General features: G+C 58.6%; 1 protein-coding gene across 2 annotated transcripts; it reads left to right on the top strand.

The window, feature by feature from the left end:
* The first annotated feature begins 4,120 nt into the window (after window positions 1-4,120).
* On the top strand, window positions 4,121-18,863 carry PLEKHO1 (pleckstrin homology domain containing O1). 2 transcript variants are annotated; one of them, XM_035571812.2, is made up of 7 exons: window positions 4,121-4,494; window positions 5,301-5,447; window positions 13,084-13,224; window positions 14,153-14,257; window positions 15,085-15,186; window positions 15,662-16,428; window positions 16,692-18,863. In XM_035571812.2, the coding sequence occupies exons 1-6, from the start codon at window positions 4,465-4,467 to the stop codon at window positions 16,424-16,426; spliced, it is 1,290 nt and encodes a 429-aa protein (XP_035427705.1). In that variant the 5' UTR covers window positions 4,121-4,464; the 3' UTR covers window positions 16,427-16,428; window positions 16,692-18,863. The 2 variants fall into 2 exon arrangements, with proteins under 2 accessions (XP_035427705.1, XP_050571808.1); XM_050715851.1 differs by having other exon boundaries at window positions 4,127-4,494; window positions 5,310-5,447; window positions 16,692-18,209.
* Window positions 18,864-21,812: the final 2,949 nt, after the last annotated feature.

The following is a 21,812-nucleotide window of genomic DNA, read 5'->3' as shown; positions in this document are numbered from 1 at the left end:
CCTGGAATCGCAGCCGGCGTCTGCTCAAGGAGCGGGGACAAGAAGGAGCTGCCGCTGGGAGGACACCCCTCGCTCTTCTCCGTCCCCAGGTGCTGGAAGGCAAAGGGCAAAGTCGTGGTTTGGAGAGAAAGGGAGGCGATGCCGCTGCAGGATGCTGAGCCCGGGTGAAATTTTTGCACCAAAGCTGCCTTTTCTTTTTTTTTTTTTTTTTCAGAGCAAAATGCAAATGTGGCATTGAAACACTTTGCTAATGCGTTCGGCTCAATTGTTGGGAGAGTGTTGTGTTTGTTTTTTCAGAATCAAAACTGTGGAGAAAGTTCATTTAGCAAACATCAAACTAGTTTGGGCCCCCTGAAATAAAAATAAGTCCCTTTTCTTCCCAACTCAGCCTTTCTTTGTAACAGAAGGACTTTATAAACACCTCGGGAGTGAAGCATTTTGCTCCACGCATGGTTCTTTATCTGCCTGGTGCTGGGCGAAGCGGGGCTCTGCTGGGTTCTGCCCCCGCCAGCGACGCTGCCCCGCACCCGGCGCCTCTGCCCGGAGTGGTGGCACCCATGGGTGCCGGGACCCGGCTGCACCAGGGGAATTGAAGCCGGCTCCGAAATCCCTGGCCATCGGCCAAGCACTGCAAGTGGTTTCCAGCCCTGCCAGGTTGCCGTTTCCCATCCCACTGCTCCCTCCAGCCCCTGACCACCCTGGGATCGTCGGGTTGCAGTTTCCCACCTCTCCTGCCTCTCGAATTTTTGCTCTTGAGCTGCCCCCTCCATTGGCACGCCACGAGTTTCACTGGCAGGCTGATCTCCTCCCCCCTCGCACACCGTTAAATAAGACATGCGAAATAAATCTGGGCCTCCGGGAGGAAAGTCGTGGTTAAAAGGGAAAACATTGCAGGAGGAGCACGGGGCTGACACCCGCGCTAGCTCGATTCGGAGGTGAGGTGAGGTTGGGAAGAAAGGTGCTGGAAATGCTGCTGGGCATCGCTCTGGGCTGCATCTCCAGAGGTCTTTGGGGTGCTCCTGGCCCTTCCGCGGGCTGGAGGGGTTGGCTGCGGACCTGCCTCGCCCCCAGGTCCCCAAATGTCTCGCTCTCATCCAGCCCCATCCAGCCCAAGCCCTCTTGCTGTCCATGCCGGGCGGGCTCCAGCTTTGCCAGGGTTTGAGACCTCCTCCGGCAGCTCGGGGGCTGTGGGATCTCGCTCCGAAGAGGTCACGGCCCCAGCCTGACCCGCTCACCATTACAGGTAAACCCTTCCCCATCCCTCTGCTGCCTTTCCCAGCCCCTTCCAGCCCCACATCGCCAACCCCGAGCTGCTGGGGGTGGGCAGAGCCGGGAGCCCCCTGCGGGAGCCACCTCGCTGCCACCCTGAGCCCCGAACCCTGCAAAGTCCGATGTCCCCCCTGAGCTTACCCTTTCCAAACAGCACTGCTGTAATTGTCCTCAAAGACAAGGAAAAACACGTGCCCTAATTAAACTCGCTTCGTCTTCCTGAGCAGGAGTTTCACACTTGATATCCAGAGGCAAAATGATGCAGGGGGGCGTGAAGGGGGGGGTGTTAAATGCATAAATAAACCGAGGGTGTTTGTTGTTCTGCTTTTGCAGCGAGAGGATATTTTGGTAGCTGTTTGTTATGAATCAACACATCGTCGGGGAGGAAAACTGCAACATCAGGGCTGAGCAGAGCGAACAGGGTGTCTGAGGACAGCAAGAAGGACACAGCCACAAGGGCAGAAAGGCCCTGCTTCTCGGCTGTTTCTTGGACCACGGCCTTATCTTATGCAAAAGAAAGCAACAAGTGGGGATTTGGGGTCAGTTTTTGGAGCAGTGAGGAGTCGTGGTGCAGAACCGCAGCACCCAGCACCTGCAGCAGGACCCCGATCCCTGCGCAGACCCTTCGGAAGACCCAGGTGCTACAGAAGCGACCGTCGTCGTTTTTTAACACGAGATCTGAACACTTCTGCTCCTGCCTGGCCTGCTCGCACCCAGGGGGCCGCTCCAGCTCGGGGCCACACGCTGCTTTTTCCTGCGGCGATGTTTATCGGGTGCTTTTGATGTATCCTGTGTCCACCGCAAAAAAATACGCAGCTACTGGAAATCCAAGCTGGGAAAACAAATCGTCCCAGCATCCAGTCTACACAAAGGCTGTTAAACTATGGGTCGAGTTCATTAGCAGCTAATAAAGGACTAAATTCTTCCATTAGCTGTTCCGGTATGCGAGATGCAGGGATTTCACTGGGGGCTGGTTGCCTGCGTCTCTGGGCACGAGGCCATCCTTGCTGTGAGCACGCATCGCAGGACAGCCAGGGCTCACTGCAGGCAGGACGGGGACGGGGACGGGGACATGCAGAATCTCTCCACGTGCTACCTTGCCCTGCCTGGCTCAGCGGTGGCTCAGGGAGGCCACAACCGCCCCGTCCCCAGCCCAGCGAACCCTGCATCAGCACCAGCCGGGTCGCTGCCAGCAGTGGGGCCGCCCATTTCAGGCACGGAAACGTAAGCTGGACTCCCTCCTATCTCCCTTCCTTCCGTGCAAGTCGTTGATGTTTCCAGCCCTGAATCAGTGGTCACATCCTCTCCCACCGTGAGTCACTGCCACAGGGTTGCCGCAGCCAGCTACACCCCTTGGCTTTGCCGAAGCAGCCCGAGGATTTCAGCTCGAGCTCAATTCCTCCTCCTTGGGTTGAGCGTGCCGCTGCTTGGCCATGGGTGGACGCTCGGTGACTTCCCGGCACGAGACACGGGGACGGCCATCGGCACCGCATCAGAGCCCGGTTGTGCCGGGTGGGCGATGCGGCGTGGCCGTTTGCGCCGCCCGACGCCTTCCACGTTTTGTCAAAGCCCCTTTTACACTGCATTGATTGATGGGGGAGTGGGAAGGGACCCTCTAATTAACAAGGGGTAGTTAGGCTCAGAGGGGTTGGAAGGACCCACTGCCCTTCCCCTTGGTGCCCAGCAAAGGCGCCGGGGCCGGAACCGTGCCGCAAGCAACGGGGAGCAGCAGCCCGGGTGCACCCAGCGCCGCAAGCGTTAGGACACTGTGTATTGGTTCAAAAAGTCAAAATCCACTCATATATCCATAAATCCATATATCCATATATCCACAGCCACCAATGCCGGGCTGTGCTGAGCATCCTGAGGGAGGGCATTGGAGGGGAGCAGCCTCCCGGCACGGCGCTCAACTCCAAGGGCATGACGAAGCTCTCCCGCTGGAGAGAGCCTCCCCCCCAGGCACCGGGGGCCGTAGGCGGTCACCTTTTGGGTGGTGAGTAGGACTCGGCTCCGTCTCTCCAGCCCCTTGCTCGCAAGCCCCCAAAACGCTCCGCTATTTGCGCTTCCACCATCCGATGCCTTAAAAGACACGTGCGGCCCTGCTCAAGTACACCATCAGTATTCTCCACGCATTAATTCCAACGTACTCGGGTTAAAATCCAGTCTGCAATCGGCAAAGTGTGGGCATGTGCCAGACTAACGACTCGGCTGGAAAATTTTCACCGTGAAGCAAACAATGGATCGATCGATTGGTGATTGATCGATGGATCAGTGATTGATCGATGGATCAGCGATTGATCGATGGATCAGCGATTGATCGATCTCTTTCTTTCTTCTTATCTGCCTCGTTCCAAACAGAACCGTTTCTCCCTTTCTTTTTTTTGTTCTTTTTTATGCGCCTCTCTCTAACCCCGTCTGTGATCCCACACCGGGAGTTCTCAACTCGCAACACCTGCAGAAATAAAACGGGGAAGAACAAATAAGCAGAAAAAGGGGCGTTTTTAAAAAAAGCCGAGCATTTCCTTAGTTCTGGGAAGCCGTGCACCACATCTCACCGTGTAGGTCCCTGCCTGCAGGCATCGGTGCTGGGCAGTGGGCCCTTCTCCGAGCCCCCCCAGGGGCTGCCTCCTTTCCAAAACCGTGGTTACACGTCCAAAATCTCAGCTGCTGTCGGGGCAGAGCCCCCTGCCCGTGCCTCCTGGCCGCTTTGCCACATCCCGGGAAGTTTTGCCACAACCTCGGCCAGGAGCGGGGTTGGGACGCGGGCACCCGTCTGCCGGGGTGCCCCCCGCCCATCAGCAGTGAGTCAGAAACAAAGAAGAAAACCCTCGTGGGCTGCGATTCGCCCTTTATTGTGAACCCCAGACGTCACACGCGCACGGCTATAGATGGAGCTCGGGAGCCCAGGCCAGCCCAGTGCAAGCCCACGAGAGCTCAGTGATGGTGGTGGTGGTGCTGGCTGCTGGGGGGGGACGCGGTGTCTGTGCGGCTAAGGATGTGTTACAGAGGCGGGCTGGTCTTCATGTAACTGGAGAGCGCCTGTAATCTACAGAGGGCGAGGACGGAGCGGGAGGGAGCGGAGGTGCCCTGTGTATTTCCCAGCCTCGCTCTCCCAGAGAGGAGGCCGCCGGGAGCCCCTCTCCGACCCCCCCCCCCCCCCCCCCCCCATCTCCCTCCGGCTCGGCGCACCAAGGAATGATGAAAAAAACCAATTCTGCCAAAAGGGTGAGTCGAATCGGTTCTGCTCCGGGGCACGGTGGGGTGGGGGAGGCTCCCGGATGGTTTGGGGAGGGGGGGGGGCTCGCCGTCTCCTGCTCCCTCTCCCCACCGCAACCCCTCGCTTTGCGAGAAAAAAAAATGCCCAGCCGGATCAAAACAAAACCAAGCCCAGCGCCGTCTCCCTCTCCCCTGCTGCCCAGCGCCTCTCCTTCCTCTCGAATTTGCCCAGAGATGCAATTCGTCGCTCAGGGCAGAGCGATGTAGGCAGGCAGTTTTCATTTCTGCTCGCAAGGAAACGATAAAATCCAGACACCATCTATCAGTCGCTCTGTGTCTGCTCGGTGCCGCCTGCGTGTGCCTGCCGTGCCCACAGATCTTATCTGCCCCTAGGAAGAAATCTCAAACAGAAACCCGAGCATAGATTTCGCCTCTGGGACTAATCGTTGATAAAAGGCTCAAAAACGCAATTTTCAGCGCAGTAAAAAAATAAAAATAATTAAAAAAAAAAATTAGTTGCAAATCTCCCCGTTCCTCTTTCCGGCAGCAGATGCACGTTGGGGGAGGCGAATGCAACCCAGGCGCCTTTCTTATATAATGCAGGGGTGAAACCCTGCCCGCGGGGCTCGCGTCGCCCCCCGGCGCTGCTGTCGTTGCTCCGGGAAATCCGCGCGGAGGGGACGGGGCAAAGCGGTGGTGGGGGGCCAGGGGAGGGGAAGCGAAGTTGGGCAAGGAAGGAGGGGGAGAAGGGGAGCGGGAAAGCACGAATTAACACCATGTTTCCCCCCGTTTCCTTCCCTCTCCCTTTGTGTTAGGGGCACCAGGATGGAAACCAGCAGTCTGCGCAGCCCGAGAAGGTCGGCTGGGTGCGGAAATTTTGCGGGAAAGGCATTTTTAGGGAAATCTGGAAGAACCGTTATGTGGTTTTGAAGGGAGATCAGCTTTACATCTCGGAGAAGGAGGTAGGCTCGGTTTCATTTTCCTCTCCCTTCCCCCCCTTCTTCCCTTTGAACATGAAAAGCACCGCGAGCCCCGAGCCCCCCGCGGCCACCAGGGGCTGGGACCGGACCCCCCCTTACAAACCCCCCCCCCATGCCCTCGTACTTTCTGTCCCCAGGAACGGGGAAATTCAAGGGGTTCACCAGCAGCTGGAAACGTGCCCCTGCTCTAGGCTGGGGCCTGGGGCTTGCTGTGGGGTTTACATGAGATTTAATGGGATGCGACTCGCAGCTGGGCCCCCGGCTGCCCTCGCACAGCTGCCCCCCCTTAGTTTTGTCTCGATCAATTCATCAGGAAGGGAACCCCCAGGCAAGAGCCCTCCTCCCTCCGAGTCCTCCTTAAAAACTCACCGTGAGGGGTGAGAGAGGGTGGGGAAATTGGGGTAAAAACACCCCATTTGGGTCAGGGCTTGGTGGGTCCCTGCCTGTGGTGTCTGGCTGTTGTTCAGGGCCTGGGGGCTGCTCAGAGGCATGCTGCCCAGCCCAGCTCGATCAATTTAGGACCAGTTTAGGATCTGGAGAGATAATAGGGTCCTGAGCGCAAGGCATAATTTGATTTAGGGGCGAATTGAGTCACGGGGCACGGCAAAGCGCAGGTGGGAATAAATGCTGCTGGGTAAATGGACCAAACAAGAGAACGATCAGTGACTGTAGGCAGCCAAACCCACGGTGAGCGTGTAGGTTTGGGAAAAGTTGGGCGGAGAGACGGGTGTGGGAGGCAGGCGTTGTGGCTGGCAATCCTTCGGTGTGCGGTCCTGCACATCTCCAGAAGTAACGTGGGCTGTAGGACGTGCTCTCAGCAGCAGGCCTGCTCGCCTCGCGTGGCTCCCCCAAGCAGCTCTCGCACCTCTGGGGCCAGGGATCCGAGCTCGGGACCTGCTGGGCACGGCGATGAGTGTGGGGGGGGAAGGATTCACCCGTGGCGTGCTGCTGCCTGGGCGATCGCTTTGCTGTGCCAGGGCCCTGCTCCGAGGCGGCACGGAGGCAGATGTTTGGGCAGAAGGAAGCCTGGTTATGGGCTGGCCACATGGAGCTTGTGCCTAAAGGGGAGAGGAGTCCCCACCAGCGAGTCCAAAGGGCCTTCCCTGGGATGGGGAGCACACAGGGTTGTGCCTGGGAAGATGAGAGCGTTCTCCAGAGCCCCGGCCACCCCGAAGGCCCAGCTGTGCTGCTGCGGGCTGCGGTGCTGCCGGGCTGTGCCGGGGTGGGTGGCGTTGTCGCTCGCCAGTGCCCCGAGTCTTTGAACGGCGCAGAATAAAGCGCGAGCAAAAGGCTCTGCTTGGCTGAGCAGCAGGGAAGCCTGGGCAAGCGAGGCTGCACTCATACGGGAATCAACACCAGGGAACATGTGCAGGAAGAAGCCGTCTGTCTGTCTGCCCGTCCCTCCCATCCGCGTCTCATTAACAGCCGTGAGCTCCACATCCCGGCGGGCACAGGGTGCCTGAGCGGCCATGGGGTGCCGGCTCCCAGCAAGGAGCACCTGAGGTTGCTTCAGGGAGCGTGCATTTATTTTTTTACGGGGAAAAAAACCTACTGTGTGCGCAGCTGAAGCAGTGCTGTAGCTGTGTGCATGCGGGTATGTGTGTGAAAGGCCATAAATAACGCGCAGCAGTGACTGCCTATGTCTTTATATGGAAGAATCTGCGGTGGTGTAGCGATGTGGTTGCAGAGGTAACATCTGGCTGCGTGCATGTGCACACCGAAGTGTGTGCCTGTGGGAACAAAAAATCCACCCGTGTCCCTGCTCCGGCTGCTCCGGGGATCTCAGGGTCGGAGGGGGCGCTGGCCGCTGGCAAGTGGCGCTGGTCTGGTGTGTGTGTGTGTGCAACGTGTCAGGTCTGTTTGTGTGCGTGGACATGTCAGGTTTGCACATGAACATGTGTGTGTGTGTGGACACTGTGCGTGTGCATGGATACGTCAGGTTTGTGCATGGATGTGTCTGGTGTGTGCATGGACACGGCTTTTTGAACATGGACATGTCTGGTGTGCGCATGGACATCCCTATTTGTACGTGGACGTGTCCGGTGTGTGTGCGCATGGACGCTCCTGCTGTGGCTGCCTACTACTCTGCATTTCCAAGACTTCCCGCTAAAGGCAGCCAGGACTTTTAACACCAAAACCTTTGGCAGAGCCAGGCCTCCACACACCAATTCCCCTCCCCGGGGCCACGCGTCCCTCGGCACTCAGGCTCCCTCTGCGCTCCCTTCCCTGGCAGCAGGTGCCCGCGGCTCCCACCAGTGGCTTAACAAATTGGGACTTGTCAAGTGGAACAGGACAGAGCCTCTTTTGGGTTTTCACACGCCAGACTATGCCCACTGGAGAAAACGGAGCCACTGCTGGGTTGCGCTGAGGAGCGGTGCAGGAGGCTCCGCTCCGGAGGCGGCCTCTCCGCTTGGGAATCGCTGCCGGTGGGGCTCCGGCCGCAGCCAAGGAGGGAATTACCCGGTGGGAACCCCGAGGAGACACGGGCAGAAAGCTCTGGTGGGAATGGCCCCTAGGCAGATGGAAACTCAGCCTGATTTCTGCAATGATGGGCGAGGAAGCTCGATTGCCTGCTTCAGCAAAAGATCAAAGTCCTCTGCTATAAATTATTTTTGCTCCATCAAAGCCACCGGAGCAAGGTGGATCTGGTGGATGGAGCTCACAAGCTAACTCCCGCATTAACCTCGGTGTTTCTTGTCAGCTCCTCTTAAGCTCAGCGGCTGCTGTGGACCAGCGGGCGCGTTGTTCACGGTACAGGCAGAATGGGTCAAACGCTTGCGCTCCCAAATGCTGCCCTCAGCTCTGCCGAGGGCTCTCTGGACGAATTCAAAGCAGACATTTAGGGACTTTTGCCTGAATTTTTGCCAGATGGCAGGGCGGTGGCACAGGGGATGGTGACGTTGTGCCCCCCATCACAGGTGTCAGCGCAGGACGCGGAGCTGAGCCCCGCGCTGCTTCCCGCAGGCTCCGAGGGGCAGGGGCAGGTTCCCAAGGGGCTCGCTCCCACCAGCAGGGTCACGCTGCCAGAAGCCCACCAGCATCCCACGGGAACCAGCTGGGAATCCCTGTGCCTTTCCAGGGGCCTGCCTGGGACCCGTGCTTGGAGGCTGGCCGTGGTTTATTAATTTTGGTTAGGAGGCGATGGGAACAACTGATAAAAGCCTGGGCTTTCTCCTTGGCGGAAACCAGGTCTGGAAGGAGGGGAACCGCGCTTTATTAGACCAGCTGATACACCTGGAAAACGCAGGCAGGGCTCTGAGCTGTGCTCTTGCATTCGGGCATCAGCTGGAGGCTGCGAACCTGCCCTCCCAGCCCCAGCCTTTCGCCCTTCCAAGCACGCACCGAAATGGGAGCTGGGGCTTGCAGCCCGTGGTCAGGGCCGGGAGCCTGCGCTCAGCTCCACCGGCTGAACTCTGCGAACTTAGGCAAAAAAATCCCTTCGTTATTCAGCGTTTGGTCATCAGCCAAAAAAAATCCAAAAACATTCAGGGCAGCAACACGCACGGCGAGATGGGCTGAAGCGAGCGGCTCTCTGCTAAGCAAAACCTCCTTAAAACCATTTCTGCATTCTTTCCCCTCCACACCGGCTCTTCCCCCCCCCCCCCCCCCCCCAAATTTCTGGTAATTGTTCTCCTGTTTGTAGTGCGGCTTTGTTACTGCTCCACGCTTGGGAATTGCAGCCAGACCGCCACAGACACAGCTGGGCTCCTGCCACTTCCTGCCAGGAAGCCCAGGGCTGTCCAGACAGCATGAACGGCCCCGCGATGACGAGATGTTAATGAGGAAATGCTTCTCGGGGCTTCCTTAAGCCTTTTCTTGTTTGCTACCAACAGCAGCGACTCAATTAGCACGAGAGCACTTGAAAAGTCGGCTGCTCTCGCTCCCCGCTCGCTACGGCACCACCAAACGCTGCGCAGCGTGCCCAGAGCATGGCAGGGATGTGTGCACATGTGGGTGTGCAAAAGCATGTGTGTGTGTGCAGAGCAGCACCTGCGACTCCTGTGCACGGTTCCTGTGCACGCCACAGCTGCAAAGCGCCGGTGCTGCTCCGGTGCAGGTGCTGCTCCTGTGCTGGTGCTGCTCGTGCCCGCAGGGCTGCAGGGAGGCTTCGTGGGGAGCACACAGCGCCGTGCACCACGGGGACATGGCCGGGCTGTGTGCTGGGGACATGCTCAGCAGAGAGGTTGGTGTCCGTGGCGTTCAGAGCGGTGCTCCACATCCATGCCTAGGGACAACAGCAGTGCTCGGTGGCAGCCTCGTGCGGAAAGCAGCAGCTTTTGGCCAGCTGGGACCTGCTGCCGCTTCCCTCCTCACCTCTTGCACCTTGAAAGCTTCCTCCCTCCCCACCTTCCTCCTGCCCCACCTTCCTCCCACCCCACCTTCCTCCCGCTCCTGCTCGGCCAAGCTCAGTTCCACACTTTGCAGGGTGAGGTGGACGCTTTTGGCACAAGGCCTCGGTGGCACTGTCCAGCACGATGGCACAGGCGGCACCAACGCTCCCAGTCCCGCGCCGGGGTGGCTGCAGGTTGGGGTGGCACAGCGTCGGGACCGGGGCCGTGGGTGCAGGGTGCTCTGAGAGCCGAAGTTCTCTCAGGCTGATGATGGGGTGCCAGGGATGGAGCAGGCGGCAGCTCAGCGATAGCCTGATTTCAGCTAAACTGTGCAGAAATTTCTGTCCCTCTGCTGGGTGGCAGAGCTGAAGTGAAACTTTCGTCTCTGCTCGGGGAGAGCAGGCTGGCCGATGCCAGCCCCCAGGCTGCCAGCGTTGGGCTGCTGGGTTTGGCAGGTTTCTTGTTACGCCCCGAGCCCCTCTTGAACGTCTGGTGGATATGTTACGCTCGGCATCTCGTGATTTTCTGCAGCCTTACGCATTTGCGCCGAGCCTGCCGCGTCGCAGCGGGGAGCTGCTCAGGCGAATCCCACCAAAGGAATGCGAGGGGAACTGCAGCGCTGGCCCTGGGGGCTTGGTGGCCACCCTTCCTCCTCGCCCCCAGAACGCAGCCCTGGTCTGTAGCGGGGCGTTCAGAGCCGGTGAAACTTTATCTGCCTGTCCAGCCGTCTGGGGGGTCACACCGATTAATTTAAGCCACATTCAGGGGCCTCCTTTTGCTGCAGAGCAGAGGGCAGGAGCTGCCCGTCCGGGAGGTTTGAGACCCGTCCGCTCGCCCCACGTCACACCCGTGGGAGAGGAAGGACCCAAACCCACCCAGCACACCGAGCCAAGCACTCCCTGGTTGCTCTCAGCCTCCAAACTACAGTGGGAGAGACCTTAAGGCAGCCTCGTGGAAGCTGCAGGAGCCCCAGAGGCTTTCCTGCAGGGTGAAAAGCTGGGTGGTGGGCAGGATAGGGCCCCTCACCCCGCAGAGAGGCTCGCAGGAGGGCTGGCGGGCCCTGGGGAGCCACCACCCCTGCAGCCAGGAGAGCCAGGCACAAACAGGGATGGGATCTGTGGTCAGGAGACGTTCAGCCCTTCCCAGAGCTCAAACCTTTCCTCTAAGAGTTTCGAATTTGGCATCTGAGACTGGAAATCACCCCTCCTTCAAAAAACCTGTGCTCAACCTGCAGTCAGCAGAGGAGAGGAAAACAAAGGAGCCCACGGGACAGCCACAGCAACGCTCCGGCTGCGGGACCAACTCAGAGGGAGCCTCACGGCGCTGGGTCACCCCGACAGGAGCGGAGCCCAGCGCTGCTCTGCCACCCCCTCCAACCCCTGCAGACCCCGCAGGGTGATGGAGAAATCGCCCTGTGTCCCTGCTGCTGCGGATGGGCACCGGCGGCTCCTTCCAGCCCACGGCTCCTTCCTCTAAAATGTCCCCCAAAGCCCCACGCGCTGCCCAGCTGCGCCAAGCCCAAAGTCCTGCTGATGGAAACGAGGAGAGCCCCCTCGCAGCTCAGAGCCTGCCTGGTTTGCCGTGGGATTGCTGCGATGTTTGCAGCTGCAGCAGCAGGGGAACATCGTGCACAGCACGCGGAGAAGCACCTTAGCTAGGTCTGCGCAGAGCCAGCACGGACCTGAAGGATTTTTTTATTTGCACGGACTCAAAAACCCCCGCAGGGGGCTGAACGTGCCCACCTGGCCCAAAACTAAAGTTTGGGACCCCAATGCCATCCCTTTAGCATCCACAGATGGGGCTCAGCCCTTTAGGGTTTGTCACAGGTCCATGCACACGCAGGTCACTGGCTGTGCTGCGGGGACGAGAGCGGTGCCACAGCCCCGGCACACATCAGCCCCGGTCTGGTGGTACCTGAAGGGTGTTTGCCCTCACCACTTACTCCTGTCTGTTCTGCAGACCCCTGTAGGTGGTCCTAGGGTTGAGGCAGGCTAGAGGGAAGGGTTTGGGCTCCTGGAGGCAAGGTTTGGACTCCTGGAGGCAAGGTTTGGACTCCTGGAGGCAAGGTTTGGGCTCCTGGAGGCAAGGTGTCTGGCTCCCCTGCTTCCACCGCGCAGGCTCTGGGTGTCTGAGACACGAGGGGAGGGCTGGGGAAGTCCCAGTGACCTACATGAGCAAACATCTGGAGCAAGGACTTCTGCCGCAGCCGGGGCTCAGGGGGATCGGCTCCTCCTGCTGCAGACAGCTTGGGCTGAATTCAGCCAAGATTCTTGGAAAGAGGTGGATTGCAGGATGGCGCTGCGACAAGGGGAAAGCCGATTAGAAATGCACGGGGTGGGAATACGGGTGGGCACGACGTGCCAGAGACTTCCCTATCTGGTCACGACAGCCCATAGGCAGTGGAGGATGCTTTGAGCAGAAATCAGTCGCTTTTGGGGCTGCGCCCTAGAGCCTGGGGCCAAGCTCGGGGGTCCGATGTTCACTAAAGACAGCAGCGGAAAGGAAGGCTGCGCCCCACGGCTGCTAGGGGAATGGATGTGGAGGCAGAGACATCTTGCAGCAGCTGCAAAGCAGCCGGCTGGTGGCTTCACAACGAGAACCGAGAAGTGCTTGCGGCAGCGAGCCCCAGCCCCAGCTCTCGCTTCCCCCTCAGACCTCCCATGGGTCCCCAGGCCGAGCCCCCGGCGGTGCCTCGATGAGCCCTGAGCCCCTCGTTGGGGAGCAGCACGCCCGTGGTGGCCGTGGGCCGGGGCTGGCCGTGCTTCACCCGCCCCCCAAATCAGCTGTCAGGCTGCGCTAATGCCACCGGGTTAAAAATAGGAAGCGCTAAGCTTCATCCCTCCGGCTTGTGCTGTGCTGCCTCCGGAAAAGCAGCGAGCACTAACGTGATCGCCCCTCGTAACCACCTCCTCCCGCAGGCAGGGTCCTCTCTGCACCCATCCTGCTCGGCTGGGGGGTCCGCAAGCACAGGGCAGAGTCTGCCCACCCCGTGGGGACTTTGGGGGTGGTGCAGTGACCGCGACGTTCTTGGGGTTCCCGAAGGAATCCTGGAGCAAAGCAGGAACTAACCCAGGAGACTGATCCTTCTAAATACGTCTCCCGACTCGAGTTAATGATATCATGCTGAAAAGCTCTGTTTCTCCCCCAAAACCAAGCGTAGCACCAGCTAGCAGTGCTGCACTCGTGCCCTGGGTGGGCGACGCTCACCACAGGTCGGGCACCCCCCGAAAGTCGGCACCTGCTCCAGCTGACACCTGCCCGGCGGCTGTTTCTTTTTTGTTTTGCAGGTAAAAGATGAAAAAAACATGCAGGAAATGTTTGACCTGAGCGATTATGAGAAATGTGAAGAGCTCAGGAAGTCCAAAAGCAGAAGCAAAAAGAACCACAGCAAATTTACCCTCGCCCACTCCAGGCAGCCTGGAAACACGGTACGCAAGCACACGGTCAGCCCCGGAAAGCCGTGAGCTCTGGGGGGCTTGATGCATTTTTGGGGGTGACGCCGGGCAGCCTGAGCTCTGCAGGAGAACAAAATAAGGTTAAAAACCCACAGATCCCCACCATGGGGCTGGTGGCAGCGGGAGAGCTGCGGGGAGGAGCAGGGGCTCTGCTGCGGGGGCGCGCAGTGAAGGCAGCCAAGGGGCAGCATCAAAAAGCCGCGGGGGGATTTGTCCCATGAACGCTGCCTAAAAAGCTGAAAAGTGCTGGAATGGGGGCACGGCTGCCTGGGAGCAGGACCCCGGAGGTCTCAGCCCTTCTGCAGACGGAGGCAGCCTCCACCCTGAGCCGTCCCTGGCACCGATGCACTCACGGGACCTGGGTTTGCGCTCCTCGCTCCAGCAGGGCAGGCTTGCCCACCTTGCACTTTGGGAGCGATTGTGTAACACCGTGCAAGGCGGACAGGGAGGAGAAGGGGAAAAATGGAAAGCGGCCGTACTGTCCCCAAGCGACACGAGCAATGGGGATGACTGAACACAACGCTGCGGAGGCCAGAAGTGATTTTTATTGAGTATCTAGCTTAAAAAGCTAAGGATCCTGGAGCCCCTGTAGAGGCCGTATTTTCAAAATCGCTCTGCCCCCAGCATGCGTCTGACACTATGAAAGGCTGGGAAACCCGGCTGCTCCTGCGGGGACGGGCTGTGGCTGCGTGGCTCTGTCCCATTGGCGGTGGCAGTGGAGAGATGGCAGCGAGAAGCACGGCGAGGGCAAAGCCAGGGCCGGAGGGGCTGGGTGCAGCAAGGATTTGTGCTCTGCGTTGCACAGCTGGGGCGCGGCGTGCCGTGGGATCCCGTGGGCAGGGACGGGGTGAGAGCGTCTCTGGAGGGGTTTAGGCGCTGACCTGAGTCCCCTCTTTTGTAGGCACCAAATCTCATCTTCCTGGCTGTGAGTCCAGAAGAGAAAGAGTCCTGGATTAACGCCCTCAACTCCGCAATCACTCGTGCTAAGAACCGCATCTTAGATGAGGTGAGCGGGATGCCGAGGTCTCAGCTTTAACATTTGGGTGATGCTTTTAGGCTGCTGCAGCTGCCTGTAGGGTGGACTCTGCTGGAGCTGCAGGTGGTTTGAACCCACCTAGCCTCAGAATTCCCATGCGAGCCCTCATGCCTTGCACAGGGATTGGGATCGTGGAGGGGAGGGCTTCCTAGGGCTTTCTAAGGCTTCCCTGGGCTTTCCATGGCTTTTCAGGGCTTCCCAGGGCTTCCTTCCCGTCCTCACTGTGCGTTTGGGTTTGCAAAGGAGCTTTACGCAGTGGAACTGAATTAAGGAATTAGCTGAAAACCAACACGGTCCCCTGCTGAGAGCAGCCCACGGGTACCATCTGCCACCCCAGCTCGGCCCCTCTCCGTCCCGAGCCCTCCCGTGCCGGGGCCGTGCCCTTCCCTGTGTTTCAGCCCCATCTCACATTTTAATGCTCCGTGCCAACGATTTTAGCCCCCGACCTCTCCCATCCATGCTCAGCATGGGCAGCCTGGCACTGCAATGCTGCTGGTCCTTGTGGACAGCAACACAAACCCCCGTAGAGAAAGAGAACTGGGGTCGTGGCACAGGAAAGGCTTTAGAGCAGGGAGCGGGACGGCAAAGCAGTGGGATGGATTGCTGCAAGGAGAGGTGATCGATCACCACCACGGAAATCTCTACAAGTAAATGCAGCAGGGAATTGCCAGGAATGACTCCAGGCACAGAGGGGACGGACATGGGGACCCCAACAACCCCGACCCTTTGTCAGAAGCGAGGACTGGCTTGGGTTTCCTGAGCCCCTGGGCACTCACTGGCCTTTGCCACCACTTCAGGTCACTGTCGAAGAGGACAGCTACCTCGCCCACCCGACCCGCGACAGAGCAAAAATACAGCACTCCCGACGCCCCCCAACACGGGGACATTTGATGGCTGTGGTACGTACGGCAACCTCCAGGCCGGTTAGGTAAAATTCCGTCTAACTATTTCATTTATAAGCGGGTGCTTGAGCCCTGGCCTGAGCTGCGACTTGCCACAAGCCTCGGGGCTCCCCTGGGCTGCTGGGAGCAGCCCTCCGGTCCTGCAGCGCTCTCCGTCGCGTTGCGCAGGTCTTGCAGAGTCACCGACACCCCTGCCCCCAGGGCTGGAACCGAAATGCTCCTTTGGGGTCCTGCTCGGGGGCGTCCCTGGGGCTGGGGGCCGTGTCCCCACGTTGGCACAGGTGGCTCGTCCCACCGTTCGTCCACCCCGTGCCCTGGCTAGGAGCAGGGACTTGGCACACGCGGGGGTTCTGCCGCTCGCCCACGCTCGCTGTTGTCCCTGCTCCATCATCGCACACCCAGGGGATGCGCGCCTGAGGTTTCGGCGCCTCTCCGGGTAGCGCGAGCCTAACCCAGACCTCTGCTCCCCCAGGCATCTACCTCAACCTCTGACGGCATGCTGACCCTCGACCTGATCCAGGAGGAGGACGCCTCCCCAGAGGACCACGGCACCTGCGAAGAGAGTTTCCGGGTGGACCTGGACAAGTCGGTGGCACATCTCGCCGCCGGCCGGCGCCGCTCAGATTCGGAGAACGTCAAAGCGCCGGAGAAGGGCCGGACTGGGAGCCTCCCGAGACGGGAGGTGACCTCGTGGGACAGATCCGCACAGCGCAATGACTCCTTTGACAAAGGGACCATGTACACCCCGCAGGTCCCCAAAAAGCTCTCGCACTCAGAAAAGAATAAATGTGCCTCCATGGAAGAAATCCTGTCCCGGCAGGACTCCTCCGCGCACCGGGCGGTGCTGAGGAGGGGGCTGGAGGCACAGTTTGCCTCCGCGGAGCCGGAGCAGCTGTCCCGGATACAAGAACTGGTTGCACTGAAACTGGAAAAAACTCAGGAACTGCTGACGGAGGTGAAGGGCTACGGGGAGGGCAAGAGGAAGGCCAAGGACTCCAACACCAGCACTAGCACCACCACCTCTTCCTCCTCCTCGTCTTCCAAGTCGGACTCTGAGAGGATCCTGCAGGAATCCGAGAGGCTGCTGGGGGAGGCTTCCTCCACCTGGAGCCAAGCCAAGAGGGTGCTGCAGGAGATCCGGGAGCTGAGGGACCTGTACAAACAGTTCGAACTGCAGCAGTCGGACTCAAAGCCCAAACAGAGCTCACAGTCCCACTACAGGAAGAGCATGATGTGAAGGCAAGCCTTGGGATGGGGAGGGAGGGACACGGGAGGGCGGCCGTTTGGTCTTTTTTCTTTTTTTTTTTTTTAATTATTATTATTATTTTCAGTGTTCAAAAGAGTGAAAAGGTGCCTGTTCTCATCCGAGTTTGCTTCTCAAAGCTTGAACCCTTCCTTTCCTCCATCACCTCCCCCCCCGCCCCGGTGAAGCGACCCTGTGCTCCAATAAATTCAGTTGCAGTTTATACCTCCTATTTTAAAAAGCACCCTTTGCACCGCAGGCCCCCAGCTTCTGTCATGCTTGGAGGACGGCAGAAAGCACCAGCTCCTACAAAATGCCCCTGCATGCCTGGAGCAGCACGTGCGTAACGATGGGGACGGATGCTCTTGCGCTGTACGAGCCCTGGCTTTGCTGCTCTCAAATCCGAGCTGTATCCTGCACCGCAGCTCCCTGACCAGGAGTCTTGTCTTGCTCCCTCACTGTCCTCTCGGAAATAAATGACAAACAAAAGGTGTCCGTCCCAGCCAATGCTTGCAGGTCCCCCATCACCCAGGAACTGTCTCGGAGATGCTCGGAAGCTCCGGCTGACCTCAGGTTTCCCGCGAGCCAGCGGCGGCGTGGGCTGGACTGCGGCCGCGCGGCTCCGTCCGGGCATGGTCCCGCTGTGAACTCCGGGGTCGGTGGCTGCTCATCTCGTGGTACATTTTCAGCCCTCCAAAGGGAGGGCAGCAGGTATGCAATCCGTGCCCAAACCAGCCCTGTCTCCGGTGATGCTTTACAGACCCCCCCCCAGCCCCACGCGATGGGAGTGAGCAGCTCCACGTCTTCCTTTCTGTGCAAATAGAGGATGAAAGCCTTGAATCTATCCGACAGCCCATGCAGGTTGTTTGGCGGGGTTGTTTGCTGGCTTTTTCATTTTCAGTTCTTCTTTTTTTTTTTTTTTCTTCTTTTCTTTGAGCTGAGGGGAAATGGAAAAATCAGGGTTGCGTGCAGGCGGTGGCTGTAAACCGAGAGCCAAAGGGAGTTTTGGTGGGTTTGAGTCTCGCTCAGTGGGGCAGCAGCAGGTTGGCCCTGCTGCTCCCTGGGGTCAGGATCAGGCCCACCGAGGTGAGAGCTTTGCTCCGCGGGGCTCAGCTCGCACGCCGTTACGCAGAAGGGCACGAGGTGGATGTTAGGATGTCTCACAGGGCTCGAAGTACACCAGTGTGATAACATCCAATCGTTACTTTTTTTTTTTTTTATTTAAAGAAACCTAATTCCCTTGCCTACCTTGCAAATAACCCCTGAAAATATTAAAACCAACAGAGTTATTTCCTGGCTGCAGTCGGTGTTGTCTATTTTCTTTTAACCCCGGGCTCCCTGGGACAAGAGGCCGGCTCCCGTCACTTGTGCCGGCTCAGCTCCGCGACCCAGGGCCGTGCTGCTGAAGCATAGACGCCAGCGCTGCGAGGAAAGCATTTCTGTTTGGTTTCCATTACTCCTCCTCCCACCTCCCCGTCAGAATCGTTACTGCTGGCACCGGGTTCCTGAAGGTCTCATTACGGACAGGCTTCAAACCCGGCCTCTTGCTTGCTCCCAGCTCTGGCACGGCTCTTGGCCCGCCACCGAAGGACGGTTTTGGGACGGCGTCACCGGCGTGGTCACGCTCTGCCGCTGAGCTCACGCCGCTGCAGGCCGGGGGAACACGTCTCACCCGTCCAGCACTTCTGCTCTAACATCTTTCCTCACCTTTTCTATCACTCGAAGGATCTGTCTGGGTGCATCAGAGGAAAAAAACATAACCCCTAAAAGAGACTAAAAGGGAACTCACGTGAGCCACTCTGATAAAACCCTTCCCATTCAGCTCTTTGATCAAGAGAACAAGAAAAATATGCAAATAATTTCCTGGTGTGACATTCAGCATTAACGTTAGCCTTGTCTTCAAAGTAGGAAAGCTATTCCAAAACCCCGGTGGTGTGAATTGCGCTGCGTGGGGACGCGCGGGTGCCGCGAGCGAGGATGGGAACACCCCTGGTCTTTCTTCAGCACCACGTTAGTACAGAAATCGGCCGATTAACAGGGCCGGAGCAGTTCCAGAGGCACTGAGGTCATCCAAAACACGTGTCTGTTTCATGAAGTCACCAAGGGCGCCCTTGTTTCGGCGCTGCGTCGATGAGGTTTTGGGGCTGGATCCCCCCCCGGCCGTCCCCTGCTCCCCACTGCCCATGGGATGCATCGCACGGGGGCAGAGCCATGGGACGATAGCAGCTCTTTGGCCCAGCCCGTGCAAGCCTTTTTCCTTGTAACTAGAACGAGGTTTGGAGATGACGGGGCTGATTTAGGGAAGGTTCGTTGTTGCCAAAGCTGAACTTTCTTTCAGGATTTGCTCCTGTTAGGAAGCACCATTTCTGGAAGGGCCCAGGGAAAGGGAGCATCTTATGAAGGAAAAAAAAAAAAAAAGACTTTTCAGAGTAGAAAACCTCTATTTTTCACTAGGGAATATTTTTGTATTATAAAAAAACAAATAGTTTTCCCTTAAAAATCACTCCAAGTCAAAATAAAACATTTTGTTTTACCAAGCGCCCCCCCACTGCAAAGAGAAAGGGTAGAAAGATCCCCCACCCCTTCTCCCAAGCGGGCTGTAATTCTGCCCTCTTTTTATTCTTTTTATTTTTTTTTCGATAATTTTAAATTTTGCAAAGTTCTCCCCTGTCGATCTGACTTGTGAGATTAGAGACAAAAAGCCAATTACGAGCAAAAACGGCACGTGCATGGAAAATGTGCCAGTCACTCCGTGCTGCCACACCTTGAGCGCAGCCCCCGGTGACCAGACCCAGAAGGGGTAGAAATTTTGCTTTTTTTTCAATAATAAAACTAATAACAAAGGACCTTCAAGCTGCAATAAACTTCTGCAAAGGATTCCAGCGGGTTTTTTGGAGTCAGGAGGGTTCAGGAGCCCACCCGAAGCATGGGACACTGGGTTCGCACCCCGAGAAGCTCCCCGTCGTCCCCAGCTCCCCGCAGCATCGCTGCTCCTTCCAAAAAGCCCCTCGGAGCTCCTCTGGGCATTGGGCAGTGATTTTTTTTCGGGGAGACCAGATGTTCCCAAGCGAATGAAATCACAAACGAAGAGTTTCTCTGAGCCTGGTCCCCAGCCAGCAGGACGAACGGCAGAGCCCGCCGTGGAGCTGAGAGTTTTGGCATTTCGCTTTGGTGCCCACCGAAGGGGGACATGTCCCCCGGGATGCTGCACAGGCAGGGAAAACTTGCAAGGTGAACAAGTGGCGTTGGAGGCAAGCAGAACATTTTTAAGGCAGCAGTTCGAGAATGCCAACAGCAAGATCCCTTCGTGTGCCCGAGCCGCGAGAACCTCAGCATTTGGAGCCCATCCTCCAGGCTCGGCCCCACATCTGCCTGCAGCACCGTGCCCGGTGTCACCGAAGGAGGCAGGGAAGAGCCCCAGGTCCCTGCCTGCTGGACGGCCGGTGAATGGCCCAGAGCACGCCGAGTGCCTGGAGAAGATGGTGCAGGAGCGGCTGTAGGTGCAAACGGGAGCTGGTGCTGTGGAAGTGTTGACCGCGGTTTGACTCCGGCGTGTGCCCAAGTCAGGGATTGAGGTGTCGAGCTGTGAAACGCCCTTTCAAAAAGGAAATTTCCAGGCTGGCTTTATTCCAGAAAATCGCTCCCAACTTCTCCTTCAGGGACATTTCCAAAGGCCTTTCGTTTTGGTTTCTGACTTTCTTCCCTTTCAGCTGTCATCCACAGCATTATGCAAACGTTTACAAGGGAAAGCATTGCCAATGAAGTGGCGGATCTGCCGGAGCACCGAGGGTTCGGCGCTCTCAGTGCCGCCGCCTTCCTCCTGCTCAGCCCAGCGGGGGCTCTCAGAGGGACCCGGGACTCTTGTGGAAAGCAAGAAAACCACCCGCCTGCTCCCCCATTGCCTCTGCCTCCCTTCCCTTCTGCAGCCCGGCCTCCAGAGCTCCTCCAGCCAGAGGGCTCCCCACCCAGAGGGCGATGCAGGGCAGGGGCTGTGGTGCCCACCAGGGTGCGAGGTGCCCACCGAGGTCCGATTTCGTTGAAATCCCCCCCGGGACCACACCCCGGGGTCCTGCTTGCGTGGCACACACAGCGGCGCAGTGTTCCCGAGGCTCCCAGACACATGCTTGTTTCTCAGGTGTTAAAACTTTGAGCGTTATTTAAGACTTTTGCCAAATCCCCTTCCCCGAATCTGCGTTCCCTTCTTCCTGCACAGCTGCAGCGTGCTGAGGAATCTGCCTCAAGCCTGCTGTGGGCTCCTGTTAAACAAGCTTGCACCTACTTATGGGCTTTTTCAATAGGAAACAGCTTTCCTTGGCTCCGTTGCAGGGAAACTCTCCCCAGCTCCCCTCTTAAGTGTGCTCCTGTCCCTCCAAACACACCAAAAAACAGGCAGGAAGAGAAAACTTAGAGAAAAACTGCCCCCTGCTCCATCTCCCCCAGCTCTCCCTGCTCCAAGCACAGGCTCACCGAAGGAGCGGGGACCCCGGCCCCTTCCCGGTTCGGTCGGGCTCGGGGGGCTCCAATGCATGGCACCAGCCCCTGCACCCCTCCTTGCACACCCACGGGGACCAACCTGGGGGCTCTGTCTCATTGCTCCGGCTGCAGCCTCCCAGAAAACTTGAAGGCTATGTATTTCTGGGATTTTCTCTCTTGTCTGCCGGTCCTGAGAGCAGAAGGGGCTGGCCAGAAGCCCTCAGCCTCCTGTCCTCCCCCAGGAACAACCCCTGAATGGTTTCCAGAGGGCTGGGAGCTGTTTGCAACTGAGCTCCAAGACCCCACAGCCAACAAAAGGCGCCGGGAAGAAGGGAGCAGGGAATTTGCAGAGCTGGGGGGCGAGAAAAGGGAGGCTTTAGGGACCAGCATGGAGGCTGTAAAGCACGAGGAGGCTGAGGCCTGGAGAAGCGTGCTCTGGGAGGCCACGCTGTGCTGGCTGTAGGAAGCGGCGAGAGGAAGGCTGCCCCTGCCCCAGCTGCAGCTGCTCCGGGAGGCCCCCGGCCTCTGGGCTTCTCCATGGCCTCGACAGAGCTGGGTGGGCACCCGGCCATGGGCCTGAGCCCGGCCTCGCCCCCGGCAGGGCCTGCCTTTGGTTCCGGTGCTGCGGCCGGGGCGCGCGTGCTGCTGGCGCGTGCAGCCCAGAGCCAACTCCCGGCCTTCTGGCAAAGGATCTCAGGGACTCATGAGTTTTAGTTATTTGCTGGAAGGTTGGTTTGGTCTTAAAGGACAGCAGCGCAGGCAGAGCAGGGAGGTGGTGGTGGCCAGCCCCTTCCTCTTCTGGACATCACGAGCTCCGGCCCGCGAGGAGCCGCCTGGCGGGGCCGGGTGCTTGGCACCCACCAACGGCCCCGGGTTGCACGGACGTCCTCCGAGCGGCGTCTCCTGA

The sequence above is a fragment of the Cygnus atratus genome, chromosome 28, assembly GCF_013377495.2.
Source record: "Cygnus atratus isolate AKBS03 ecotype Queensland, Australia chromosome 28, CAtr_DNAZoo_HiC_assembly, whole genome shotgun sequence".
In the NCBI taxonomy this organism is placed as follows: Eukaryota; Metazoa; Chordata; class Aves; order Anseriformes; family Anatidae; genus Cygnus; species Cygnus atratus.
Note: the sequence above shows the minus strand (reverse complement) of the source record. Positions and strands in the feature narration are given on the sequence as shown.